Here is a 14,188-nt window from a genome sequence, read left to right as displayed (position 1 = left end):
AGATGTAGCCAATAGAGGGAGAATTTGACCACACAAAAAAAGGGTGAAATTTGTTGATGTCAGGTAGCAAAGAGAGAGAAAGAAACAAGAAGTCTAATAGCCAAAAGAGAAGGAGAGAGAAGACATGGGACCATCTGGATGGGCAACATATGTGTAAAGTTAGCTTTTAATTTTTTTTTTAAATTTTGGGATGGACTTATAACACATGTAGTTTTTTTTTTTTTTTAAAGAAAAATTTTGGGCTAGGCAGGCACCCAGCCTGCCCTGTGCATAGCACTACCCTTGAACTAAGTACACCCTATTTAACTATGAAAAATATCCCTAGTACACTATAATACACTTTATAACACACCACCCTAATATCAATCCTAAACCAAGTTACTATTACTTTATAATCATTGATTGCATCTAGAATTCCAGCCACACCATTATCCACATTACCATTTATATTTGTTTTGTTGATTCCGCAAGAAGCTCTTTTATAAGTTTATGTTCTCTTCGTCTGACAATGTTTGCAAGGTCATTCCTATTAAATCAGTTGAACTTGCTACTTTATTTGTTAATGAATATATGTATTATATATATACTAACCCCTTGACACATGCTTACGCATGTGCCAATTGGTTTTCTTTTTTCCTTTTTATTTCATTTTTAGATTTAAGAAAAGATAATATGGATAGTTATGTTCCATAAAAGTAGGATCTATTATCTGATTTTGTTTTTAATTTTATTTTTTTAATATCAAAAAAATGAATTTATCATATTATCCTCATTTAATTAATAATTTTAATTCTTAATGTTTGAATTAACCAAGGGCATTTTCTGATTTTTTGAATGTTTCACCATTCTTTGCCTTTTGCTTTATATATATAGATTTTTTTAATATGAAAAAAATATGAATTTACCATATTATACTCATTTAATTAATAATTTTAATTCTTAATGTTTGAATTAACCAATGACATTTTCTGGTATTTTGAATGTTTCACCATTCTCTGCCTTACGCATGTGCCAATTGGTTTTCTTTTTTCTTTTTTCTTTTATTTTTAGAATTAAGAAAACAAAATATGGGTAGTTATGTTCCATAAAAGTAGGACCTATTATTTTATTCTGTTTTTATTTTTATTTTTATTTTTATAATATAAAAAATATGAATTTACCATATTATCCCCATTTAATTAATAATTTCAATTCTTAATGTTTGAATTAACCAAGGGCATTTTCTGGTATTTTAAATATTTCACAATTCTCTGCCTTTTGCTTAATATATACTAGACTCTCTGCACGCGCTTCCGCGCCTGCAAGAGACTTTTTAAAAAAAAAAATTAAATTTATTTTAGAATTAAAAAAGATAATGGATAGTTGTGTTCCATAAAAATAGGATCCATTATATGAATTTTCTTTTTTTTTTAAATTTTTTTAATACGAAAAATTTTGAATTTACCATATTATCCTCATTTAATTAATAATTTCAATTTGTAATGTTTGCATTAACCAAGGGCATTTTCTGGTATTTTGAATGTTTCACCATTCTCTGCCTTTTGCTTTATATATATAGATATATATATATATATATTTATTTATTTATTTATATGAAATATATATAAATATTAAAGTTAAATTTCCCGTTACTGCTAAGGCCAAAATTTCTTGAAGAAAATAAAAAATATGGCAACAAGCAATCATCAATTGATGAGTGAAACTTTGTCAAAAGTTCCCGGAAAAGTAACTGTCGAATTTTACAAATAAACACTAATCAAGCAAATTGAATAAAATTCTAGTATAAAAAAAACAACAAAAACAAAAAATTATCAGAAAAAGTAATGGAAAAACCTTCCGTCATGCAATTGTGCCTCTGTTAGTGCTTGTTGTATTGTTCACCATGGGCACCAAGTAATGCGAAAACTTCTCTACATTTAATTAAGGTTGAATATGGTGAGTATGGTGTACTTATTATTATTTTTTTTTTTCACAATTCAGTATATCCTTTTTTGGTTATTTTATATTATGATAAATTACTAATTCAATAAATAGTTTAATAGTGAAGTGTACTCAGTTAATTTTAGGGTTGTTTAGCAGCACTCTTAAAGAATCATCTCTGTTTTTTTAATTAGTTGATTTTAAGTTTTCATAAATAAATTTCATAAGTCGGCCTCTGTTTGTTTATATGTCGACGCGGTTTTTGAAATATAGTCAATGTTTTTAATGACCAAAATCTGTTTGTAATGACCAAAAATTTGGTGAAAACAAAAGTTCCTATTTTTGCAATGAAGGTCAGGAAACAAGATGTAAATCACAAACATGCAAACTAAAAGGGACCCTCTTCTTTGTTGATGGAATTAATAGAAATAATAACACCGAAGAACACAAATGAAATTATGAACCAACATAATTATAGATGATCAAAAGTAACAAGTTTGGTAGCTCCCACGTCACTTAATAAAAAAAATTAACTTAAAGATCTTGGACTTTTAACTCTTGACCAAATTGATTTTTAATCAAATGTTCGCATTCTAACATGTAATGATTACGAAAACCATATAAGATGCTATGCAGAAGAGAGAAATGGTTTGTGAGAATGGTGGGATGCCATTTCCATATTTAGTATGAACACTAGAGAAGATGAGGTACTTTTTACACCATATAGGATGTTCAGGAAGAAGAGAGAAATTTGAAACCCATGCCATGAGCCCCTTGACTTTTCATTCTCATTCTTGGGAATACATTTCTTACAATTATTTATGACCAAAAATGCTTTCTTTATAAAATAATAAGAATTTCATATCTAATCAATGTTCAAAGTATGGATTAATTTTTTAACGTCTAAAATAAAAGGGAACCTTCATCAAAGGAAATCATCTCATTATCAACGCAATCATCTGCAATCTCTCATCAAAGTCAACCTTGATTGTTGCCTTCCTGTCATAGCTGATCTGGATTGATTCTCTACATCAATCCCATTGTATTTACCTTATCTAGACAACCTGGATTGATTCTCTACATCAATCCTGTTATATTTACCTTATTTAGATAGTATCAATTTGTATATAATAGTTATTCCATGTATCAATCAGATATCAATGAAATATACCATTCATTCTTAATCTCTTTATGGTATCAGAGCCCTAAGGCTCCAACGAGCATCCTCTGTTCCTTTTTTTTTTTTCCAGCAGTCTATACTCATGGCTCCTGAATCCTCTGATATATCCACCCCAATCATCACCAACACCAACTCCAACACCCTATCCTCCCTAATCACCATCAACGCTGCTGCACAACTTCCAGTCAAGCTTACCCTACAAATTACCCATCTTGGCGTGCCCAGTTTAACGCCCTCCTTATTGGCTATGACCTCATGGGCTATGTGGATGGTTCTTCTACATGCCCCCCAGACACTCCAGCCGCGCCTCGCGCCCTTTGGATTCGTCAGGACCAGCTGCTCCTCCATGCTATTCTTGCATCCGTATCACCGCAAGTAATATCCCTTATTGCCTCCACCAAGACCTCCAAGGAGGCGTGGGACAAACTGCTCCATCTCTTTGCTAGCAAAGCCCGTGCTCGTGTCCTTGGTCTCAAGGAACGCCTTACTCTTATGCGTCGTGAGAATAAGCCTGTCTCTCAGTATTTGCAAGATGTTAAGGTTATCGCCGATGAACTTGCCATCATCGATGTCCCCCTTTCTGATGATGATCTTCTCCTTTACATTCTCAATGGTGTTGGTTCTGAATTTAAGGAGATGGCTGCTGTTGTTCGTTCCCGTGACACCTCTATCTCATTCGAAAATCTTCATGATAAGTTGGTTGAACATGAAGCTGCCCTTACACGTGCCGACGCTCCAGTTACCACACCTGTCATCACCACTAATGTCACTCAAAGCTCCCAGCGAGCCCCCACCAACCGTGGTTCTCGCTCCAACAACTACAATCACAATCGTGGTTCTTCTAGCTTCCGCAACAATTATCGTGGTTCCTCTGAATCCACCTCGCCTTCAACCACTGACAACGGTCGTCGTTCAAACAACCCTACTGGCACTGGTTATCGTGGCTATTGTCAATGGTGTGGTACACAAGGTCATAGTGCCAAACGTTGTCCCCAGCTTCAATCTGGCTCCCAAAGTCAGCCAGTGGTCAATTCTACCTACCATGGCCGCCACAATGCCTCTCCCACATGGTTGCTTGATTCCGGTGCTTCTCACCATGTTACCTCCAAAGTCACCAATCTCTCCGATGTCTCCACATATGATGGCCCTGATGAAATAATTATTGGTAATGGTTCAGGTTTGGGTATAACTCATGTCGGTTCATCCTCTCTCCCTACCCCCTCCTCCAAAACCTTTGCCTTATCTAATGTTCTTTGTGTTCCTTCCATTAAGCAAGATATTATTTCTATTTCCAAATTTAACAAACAAAATAATACGTCTATTGAACTTTTTCCTGATTTCTTTCATGTCAAGGATCTGAGCACTGGGGCGGTACTTCTTCAAGGCCCGAATAAGGACGATGTGTACGAGTGGTCCTCCCAATCCCTCCGTCAACCTCAGGCCATGGTGGGTGTGGTGGTCTCCCCAAACTTGTGGCACCGGCGTCTTGGTCACCCCAATTCTAAAACTCTTCACCAAGTTCTTCGTTCCTCTTCCATTCATGTGTCCTCCAAATTGTCCGAGTCTCTTTGTCATTCATGTCATTGTAATAAGAGCCATAGGCTCCCATTTGGTACTTCTTCCCTTCAAAGCAATGGCCCGTTAGAGCTTCTTTATAGTGATGTTTGGGGCCCTGCCCCTTATTCTTCCATTGATGGCTTTTCCTACTATCTTATTTTTGTTGATCATTTTACCAAGTACACATGGCTATACCCTCTCAAAAAGAAATCAGATGTGTTTTCCACCTTCACCACCTTTAAAGCACTTGTTGAAAATTATTTCAAAACTAAAATCATCACCTTATTTACTGATGGTGGAGGGGAATTTGTCAAACTCAAAAACTTTCTCTCTTCCACTGGCATCTCTCATCTCATCACACCACCACATACTCCACAACACAATGGTGTTGCCGAACGACGGCATCGTCATGTTGTCGAAACCGGTCTCACCCTTCTTCATCAAGCCTCATTACCTCTTTCCTATTGGTCATATGCTTTTCAAACTGCTGTCTACCTCATAAATCGAATGCCCACTCCCATCCTTAAAAATGTCTCACCATATACACAACTCTTTCATCAACAACCCAATTACTCACGTCTTCGTACCTTTGGATGTTTGTGTTTTCCATGGCTACGGCCTTACAACTCCAACAAGTTACTTCCTCGTTCCCGCGCGTGTCTTTTTCTTGGTTACTCCTCCAATCAAAGTGCCTACAAATGTCTTGATCTCTCATCCAATAAACTTTTTATCTCTCGACATGTCCAATTTGATGAGTCCTCTTTCCCTCTTGCTAGTGCCCATAATTCCACTTCTTCTGTCCCCTCTCCTACTTCCACCTCTTGGTTTCCTCTTGCTCCTCCTGTTACTCTTATTCCTTTCCAAGCAGCCACCATGCCACCACCATCGGCTACCACCTCCTCACCGACTGCACCATCCACATCGTCCTCTGCTTCTGCCTTGGAGCAGCTCTGCCCCCCTGCGCACATACCACCTCCAGCCCCTACTGTCTCTCCACTTCCGCCACAAAACCCACCCCCCTCTAACCCACCTCCTACTACTCATACCCCTTCACAAACCATGACCCCAACCCATTTCCCTTCCAATCCGACCCCCACTGAACCAGAAACCCAACCTCCCCAGTCTTCCCCTATCCGTACCTACCTCAGAAACCCAAATAGACTCGTTCTTACCTTCCCAGCCCCTGACCCATCGCCTCCCCCACCATCTTCTATCTCACAACCCATGGTTCCCGAACACCAAATGGTGACGCGTGCCAAAGCCGGTATTAGCAAGCCCAATCCTCGGTATGCTTTAGTCGCTACCAAACACCCCATACCCTCATCCGTTGAACCGACATGTGTTTCTCAGGCCATTAAAGATCCTTTTTGGCGAGCTGCCATGTCTACTGAGTTTAATGCGCTCATTAGCAATGGAACTTGGGAGCTTGTTCCATCTGACTCTACTCAGAATCTCATTGGTTGTAAATGGGTATTTCGTATCAAACGACACCCAGATGGCACTATTGACAGGTACAAGGCCCGTTTGGTCGCCAAGGGTTTTCATCAGCGCCCCGGCGTCGATTTCTCCGAAACTTTTAGTCCAGTGGTCAAGCCCACCACCATCCGTGTTGTGTTGCATCTTGCCTTGTCTAATGGCTGGCCTATTCGTCAGTTGGATGTCAACAATGCCTTTCTTCATGGCACACTTAGTGACACTGTTTATATGTCACAACCCCCAGGTTTTGTTGATACCAACCTACCATCTCATGTTTGTAAACTCCGAAAGGCTCTTTATGGCCTTAAGCAGGCACCTCGGGCATGGTACAAGGAATTGAGCTCCTTCTTGCTCTCACAAGGCTTCCGCAATGCTACCTCTGATGCCTCCCTATTTATTTCTACCTTTGGTCGAAATGTCATTTATTTCTTGGTTTATGTTGATGATCTTATTGTTACTGGCAACAATTCTTCTCTTGTAATGCAGTTCATTGCCACATTGGCTCGCCGGTTCTCTGTCAAAGACTTGGGGTCTCTTCATTACTTCCTTGGTGTTGAGGTTATTCCCACCACGTCTGGTCTCTTTCTCTCGCAACACCATTACATTCGTGATCTTCTACTCAAAGCAAAAATGGACGGTGCCAAGGAGGTCAGCACTCCATTATCTCTTTCTGATAGTCTTGTGCTCAATGATGGGACTCCACCTACTGATGCTACTCGATTTCGTCAAATCATTGGTGGTCTTCAGTATCTCAACCTCACACGCCCTGACATCTCCTTTGCCGTTAATAAGCTCTCTCAATTCATGCATAAGCCTTCGGAGTCTCACTGGCAAGCCCTCAAGCGTCTCCTTCGTTACTTGAAGGGCACCTTATACTTTGGTCTTCATTTGTCTCGTCGCTCATCTCATCGTCTCTATGCTTTCTCTGATGCCGATTGGGCCAGCAATCTTGATGACCGTAAGTCCACTACTGCCTATGTTGTTTATCTTGGTGGCAACCTAATTTCTTGGAGCTCTCGCAAGCAACGCTCTGTAGCCCGCTCTTCCACTGAAGCTGAATATCGAGCCATTGCTACCACCACTAGGGGTGGGCACTCAAACCGGCAAACCGGAAATTCGAGCCGAACCACACCGAACCAAACCGGAAAAAAACCGAGTTGACCAAAAAGTCAAAAACCGGTCAAAAACCGAACCGGACCGGTTTGGACCGGATTCGGATCCGGTTCCATGTCTTCAAAAACCGAACCGGGCCGAACCGAACCGGTGAAACTAAAAAAATATATAATTTCAATATATATTTATATTTAATGCTATATTTTTAATTTCATTTTAAAAAAACCTAATATTTATCCAAGTTCAATGTCAAAATATCTCTCTTTTCTCACTTTAATATTTATTAATTATATGAAATTGAATAATTTGTTAATTTTCAAGTAAAAAAATAATATTTCAGTTGAGAATTGTATTACAAAACAATTTTAAAAAATAATTTTTATAATCCGGTTCAAAACCGAACCGGAACCGGAACCGGAAACCGGTTCAAACCGAACCGGACAGTTTTTGAATTTTTTTAATTAAAACCGAACCGAACCAAACCGCATGAATAGTATCGGATCGGTTCTAATTTGAGGCAAAAACCGGTCCAAACCGAACCGTGCCCACCCCTAACCACCACTGCCGAAATTGCATGGATTCAATCCTTGTTACGTGAACTTGGCATTTCCCTTTCCGGTCCACCGCTCATTTCATGTGACAACATTGGCACCACATTCTACTGTGCTAATCCTGTTCTCCATTCTCGCATGAAACATATTGATATTGATTTTCAGTTTGTCCGGGATCGCGTCAATAGTGGTCTCCTTCAAGTTTCACATGTTTCTACTGTTGACCAACTTGCCGACGCCCTCACCAAACCACTTCCGCGTCTGCGTTTTCAACTTCTCCGGTCCAAGATCGGTGTCTCCGATGGGACCACCGTCTTGCGGGGGCGTAAAAGGGAACCTTCATCAAAGGAAATCATCTCATCATCAACGCAATCATCTGCAATCTCTCATCAAAGTCAACCTTGATTGTTGCCTTCCTGTCATAGCTAATCTGGATTGATTCTCTACATTAATCCCATTGTATTTACCTTATCTAGACAACCTGGATTGATTCTCTACATCAATCCTGTTATATTTACCTTATTTAGATAGTATCAATTTGTATATAATAGTTATTCCATGTATCAATCAGATATCAATGAAATATACCATTCATTCTTAATCTCTTTATAAAATTCATCTTGAGATGCTCTGGGTGTGCATTGCCCTTGTATTTCTAATATTCCTGTTCACATTATTGGATTATTTTTTTCTTTTTCCAACTTCTTGAAAAACTATCCAGCACAGTCCCTATCCTCAAGTCAAGACGAAGAATGACCTTTCTTTGTCTTGTTTCGTGCTTTGTCGATAACATGAGACGCTTTTTTTTTTTTTTTTGGTTACAAGTAACAACTTGCAAGTTGCAAGAGCATGAGACGTTTGATTTGTTCACGGTTGCAGTTAAACGCAAAGACAGCACCATCAAAAACCCATAAACCATAATCAAATCAAATGTTATGTAAGACTAGGATAACCTTGTTTAAAGTTTTCGTGTGCAGGACTTGTTGACCAATGACCAGTACTCATTCTCATTCTTCCACATAAGGACTCTCTCTCTCTCTCTCTCTCTCTCTCTCTCCATCTTGTCCTTTTGGTCTAATTTTCAAAGCCTCCATTCACACTTGGGGTTACATTTACTAGCTGTGAAACAAAGAAAAAAAGAAAGATGATTTGCCCATATTGGTAGATTTATATATATTTAATGTGGGTTTTGATTTTGGCATTTTGGTTGGTAAGCTTGAGCTGACCGCTAGACTCTAAATGCCGTGTTGAAGCTTCTCTTAAAACTTTAAACCAAGGGCTGCGCGTTCTTTCTGTAGCTTCAGAGGTCATTTGGGGTGTCAATGAATTAAATGGGCTGCTCTCATACTTAGGAATTGGTGAACTCTAGGAGTCAAGGACACAGTTTTGTGCAATCAGACTGAGATCAGTAAAGCAAGGTGCTTTTTTATTTTCTTTCCCAGAATTTCAATTATCATCTTTTATCATTGCTTTTTCTCTGTTGGATTGCAATATACCAGTTTGAAACTTTTTGTCTTGGGCCTTGTAAATGAAATGAGAATATCTCTGATTTTGATTTTTCTTGGGTTCTAATGAAGAATGATAAATAGGGATGGTTTAACATATTTAGTTTCCTTATCTGAAATCTGGGTTGTTAGAAGTAGTTGGATTTATGCAAAAAATGAAAAACACAGTTGATTTTTCATTGATGCTGGTTATTTTTGGGAGAAAAACAGAAAACAAAGGGAAGGCATGAGTTACTTTCTGAGTTAAGGTATTTGGGTTTTCCTTAACTTTTGATTAAGTTACCGAGTAGGGAAAAACTTGGTCACTTGTTACATCCTCTTGGGCACTTGCAAAACACCTGTATTGGGGAGGAAAACTGGCAGTTGTAAAAAGTTTTAATTTTTAATTTGAGCTTTGTGTGATATCTGTTGGTCATAAAAGTCGTCACATTTGAAGAATTGGAGAGGGACATTTTGAGTGTTTGCTACATTATGAAGTGTTTTCTTATCTTGACTTTTGATGGTTTTGAATTGTTGCTTATTATGGCTCCCTAATTCTAGGGCTCTCTTCAGCTTCTGAATCTTAGGTGAGGGATCATAACACTTAACAACGTTAGGAGCTATGAAGTGCTTCTTATTCTACATTGGAGAAAAAAAGGATGAACCGAAGAGCACAATTACAACATTTACTGATGGTGAAATGAAGAGATCTGGATCTGAGCTAGATTCCCAGAATATCTCTGATGCGAGCACAGAGTCCATGAGGAGGAACCAATATCCTAGTTTCTCTCAGAGACCCAGCAACCTCAGAGTATTCACAGTTTCTGAGCTGAAATCTGCCACGAAGAACTTCAGCCGCTCTGTTATGGTTGGAGAAGGTGGGTTTGGGTGTGTCTATAAAGGGGTGATTAAGAGTGCAGAAGATCCATCTCAAAAACTTGAAGTTGCGGTGAAACAGCTCAGTAAAAGAGGCTTGCAGGCAAGACTGTTTTTCTATTGGCAAAACTTTAGACAGATTCTTTTTCATTGCCCATGTTAAACTGTTTAGTGATTTATTTGTTGGCTTCAAATGAATTAAGATTAGTGGATGATAATTACGAGATTTATACTAAAGGAAGTACAGTGTTCCTCATTAAGTTTGATAAATAAATCAAAAAATCCTAATGGCTCACAATGATATACACATGATAATGATGCATTCACACAAGGAATTTGCTTTTTAATTTGTTCTGATGATTATTAGCACACTGGGTCTTTCGTTCCACCGTTTACAAATACTTGCTTCTTTCTAACAACATATTTCTGTACTTAAGAGTAATAGACTTTGTTTTATGCTTGTCACGAAGATTTTTGATCCAACTGATATATAGTCTAATAAGATGCATTTTCCATTTATGTCAAAAAATGAAATCCATCTACTGTATGCTTGTAAACTTACGATCCCACCTTTTTGGTACCAGGGGCACAAGGAATGGGTGACAGAAGTTAATGTTCTTGGGGTGGTTGAGCATCCAAACCTTGTCAAACTAGTGGGCTACTGTGCTGAGGATGATGAGCGAGGAATCCAGAGACTTCTAATTTATGAATACATGCCTAATGGAAGTGTAGAGAACCATTTATCCAGTCGTTCAGATCCTCTTCCATGGCCCATGAGATTGAAAATAGCACAAGATGCTGCTCGTGGCCTGGCATATTTACATGAAGAAATGGATTTTCAGGTATTTTAACATTTGTTTTCCTTTTCAATATGTGTAAGTTTGTTAGTCCCTTTTGATGAATTTGATATTCTAATGTGTTTGAGGCCGCCCGTAAGTGTTTGAATCCCAACCCAAAAGCAAAACCCTTAAAAAATAAAAAGAGTGGGAGGGAGGGGAGAGGGGCGGAGAGGGGCTAAGTTTTGTGAGTAATACAACTTATCAAACTGACATTTTTCTTTATTTTTTTTTGTCTAGATCATTTTCAGGGATTTTAAATCTTCGAATATCCTTCTGGATGAGCAGTGGAATGCAAAGCTGTCAGACTTTGGAATGGCTAGGTTGGGCCCTTCAGAAGGATTAACCCACGTCTCAACAGCGGTATGATCATCATACAAAATGATCTAATTATTTATACTTCCATCTATTGCATGAACCAGTATCAACTTTTAGTCTTGAAGCTTGTTTTCTTAGTTTTTGGTTCATTGTTTATGATCTTATTAAAGCAAGATATCTACATCTGAAACAAGTTGATTAGTATAATCAAGAGTATCCACATTGAGAAAGTGTCGGTAAAGTTAATAGATTTGTATTGTTTAATATTGCAATGGCTGAGCTATCAGTGAAAGTGTTTAATGTGAAATTTAGTCACCGTGGATCTGATGAATGGAAATTATTACTTTGCTAGACATTTGGATGCTCTATGGATATTGAATTAGCCTATTGTGTTTACTTTAGATAAAGATGAGTGGAGTTGTCTCTAATAGTAATTGTAATATGAGCACATTGAATTTCTTTCATAATTTAATTATTGCTTAGGCCTGCATCTGATTAGTTTTCCCTTTAAGTGGATAGGTCTTGCATTTATTGGCTACTTCTACTTAAATTTTAGGATGTCTTGATTCATCCTTGGAGTTTTGGTGGGAAGAAAACAAGCTCATTTCAAGTAAAATGGACAGCTTGGCAGAGCCTAGGCCCTATAGTTATGACTGCTTTTATCTTGTTTGGATACCCAATTCTTTAGCCTTTTTTCACCATAGATGAAAGAGTAATGCAGTAACGGTTTATAATGGTCCAGCTATGTACTACACTCTTGCACTTACATGACTAGTGATTTTTCATCAGGTTGTTGGAACCATGGGATACGCAGCACCAGAGTATATCCAGACCGGACGTCTAACAGCTAAGAATGACGTGTGGAGCTATGGGGTCTTCCTTTATGAACTCATCACAGGTAGGCGTCCTCTAGATCGAAACCGCCCTAAGAGTGAGCAGAAGCTCTTAGAATGGGTGAAGCCATACCTTTCCGACTTGAAGAAGTTCCGCCTAATAATAGACCCCAGGCTTGAAGCTAAATACCCCCTCAAGTCAGTTCAAAAGCTTGCAATTGTAGCCAACAGATGCTTGGTCAGACTCCCCAAGAATCGTCCAAAGATGAGTGAGGTATTGGAAATGGTAAATCAAATTATAGAGGCTCCACCATCAGGCCAAAATAAAATTAGGGACGTATCGTCAGGCCAAAAGAAAATTAGAGAGGTACCATCAAGCCAAAAGAAAATTAGGGAGGCGCCATCAAGCCAAAGGAAAAATATGGAGGCACCAACAGGAACAGCAAGTCCACAACTGCCCCTGAAGAATTTGGCACCGATACAAACTTCCCGGGATGTTGAAACAGTGAACAAGAGAAGAAATGCGGATTTAAGGAGAGGAGAAACTGGCTGGTTGTCTCGCGTGTGGACACCGAAACTTTTGAGGACATGCTGATTGTAAGTACATTTTAGCAAACTGGTCATAGTGGTTGTTGGGCTTATCTGAAGCGTAAATTATGGTTTGACATGGAAAACACTGAAAAACTTCTGCATAAATAACTTAATTTGTAAATACCATCCCCCTCACTTTCCAATTCTTCTATGCAATATGTATAAATCTGCCCAAATTTTCAATCTTGTGTGGAAAGTTTTAGAGACATTAAACAAGAATGTAACAGATAAACGACGGATTTCTCTCCATTTCAAAGTTGTGAGTCCTGTTTACAAGAAGCTTCAGAGCAGATGCTAATTGTAGTGGCCTCTGTCATGGAGGGACAACTTGGTTCTTTTGGTACCCGGAGAAGCCTATGTATGAGATATTGAGTTTCATTAGTAAATCTTTGTAATCAGTACTGTCAACTGTGTTGTTAAACCTCTTATCTTTAACTTTGCATTCTTTAATTTTTAGAATGCGCTTAAGCGGTGGAAGCTTTTACACATTTGAGTATTTAATTATGAAAATCATTGGATGATATTTTTGCTTGGACGAGGATTTGAACTTTGAGACATCTATACAGCTTTTACTAAATCAGATATATATATATCCGGACGTCCACATAGAAGAATTTATATATATATTATGGAAATCATTCGGAAAAGTAGAATAATTATAGAATTGTAATATGTTGTTTTTGAGAAAAAAATCATGTTACTCAACTTGTTCATAAATATTCCTGAGGACCCCTAATCTTAAGTTAAGTGTTTTTTATTTAACTAAAAAGACAAACTTGGGGCTATAAAACGATTGAATCATAAACCTAATCATTCAATTATTGATATACGTTTGGACCTTTCATTTGTTTGTTACGTGTACCCAAAGGCAATGCGTATGGATAAATCCAGAAGTAGATGACACCATGTCAACTTGAATGGTACAAAAGAGCATAAAAAATTTGGCTTGCTCAAGATCACACATAGAAATCAAAGCAAAAAAACAAAAAATATTATCAGATACGGAAGTTATAATATCATCAACTTGAGTTTGTGATGCCTACGATTCTATAAACTAAGGGAGCAGCATAAAACGACAGTCTATTTAGCGTGCTGCGTGCTGCGTGCTACTCTATGTGCGTGGGGTTTATTTTGGAAAAGCCATGCTTATAAGCCAACAGCCACGTAGATTATTAGCTTTTGCATGTCACAGGTAAATCAATAATGACAAATAAAATATGAGAAAGAGAAGAAAAGGGTGGCAGAAATAGGAGAAAAACTTGTATGTTACGGGGTTAAATTATTCATGTTATGTTATGCGTGATAAAAATTTCATATGACGGAATGTAATTAGATAGAGATAGCAAAATAGTGCTATCCCTATGACATGTAGGGTCTTGTTTTATTTTTTTTGAACAAACAATTAGACAATACATTAAATATGTGAGGTGAATTTGTGTTGACTGAGAAGTAA

The 14,188-nt window shown here is 38.0% G+C and overlaps 1 protein-coding gene across 2 annotated transcripts; it reads left to right on the top strand.

The window, feature by feature from the left end:
- The first annotated feature begins 8,869 nt into the window (after positions 1-8,869).
- LOC117630891 (serine/threonine-protein kinase PCRK1-like) lies at positions 8,870-13,223 on the top strand. 2 transcript variants are annotated; one of them, XM_034363733.1, is made up of 5 exons: positions 8,870-9,215; positions 9,855-10,260; positions 10,742-10,999; positions 11,234-11,356; positions 12,101-13,223. In XM_034363733.1, the coding sequence occupies exons 2-5, from the start codon at positions 9,904-9,906 to the stop codon at positions 12,737-12,739; spliced, it is 1,377 nt and encodes a 458-aa protein (XP_034219624.1). In that variant the 5' UTR covers positions 8,870-9,215; positions 9,855-9,903; the 3' UTR covers positions 12,740-13,223. The 2 variants fall into 2 exon arrangements, with proteins under 2 accessions (XP_034219624.1, XP_034219623.1); XM_034363732.1 differs by having other exon boundaries at positions 9,843-10,260.
- The last annotated feature ends 965 nt before the right edge of the window (positions 13,224-14,188 follow it).

This window comes from Prunus dulcis, chromosome 6 (genome assembly GCF_902201215.1).
Source record: "Prunus dulcis chromosome 6, ALMONDv2, whole genome shotgun sequence".
NCBI lineage: Eukaryota > Viridiplantae > Streptophyta > Magnoliopsida > Rosales > Rosaceae > Prunus > Prunus dulcis.
This window is presented reverse-complemented; position numbering and strand designations above follow the sequence as displayed.

Excerpts from the sequence above, each read along its gene's own strand:
- LOC117630891 (XM_034363733.1), top strand. The coding sequence starts at position 9,904 with ATGAAGTGCTTCTTATTCTACATTGGAGAAAAAAAGGATGAACCGAAG. Across the intron at positions 10,261-10,741 it reads TCAGTAAAAGAGGCTTGCAG|GGGCACAAGGAATGGGTGAC; the intron begins GCAAGACTGTTT and ends TTTTGGTACCAG. Across the intron at positions 11,000-11,233 it reads ATGAAGAAATGGATTTTCAG|ATCATTTTCAGGGATTTTAA; the intron begins GTATTTTAACAT and ends TTTTTTGTCTAG.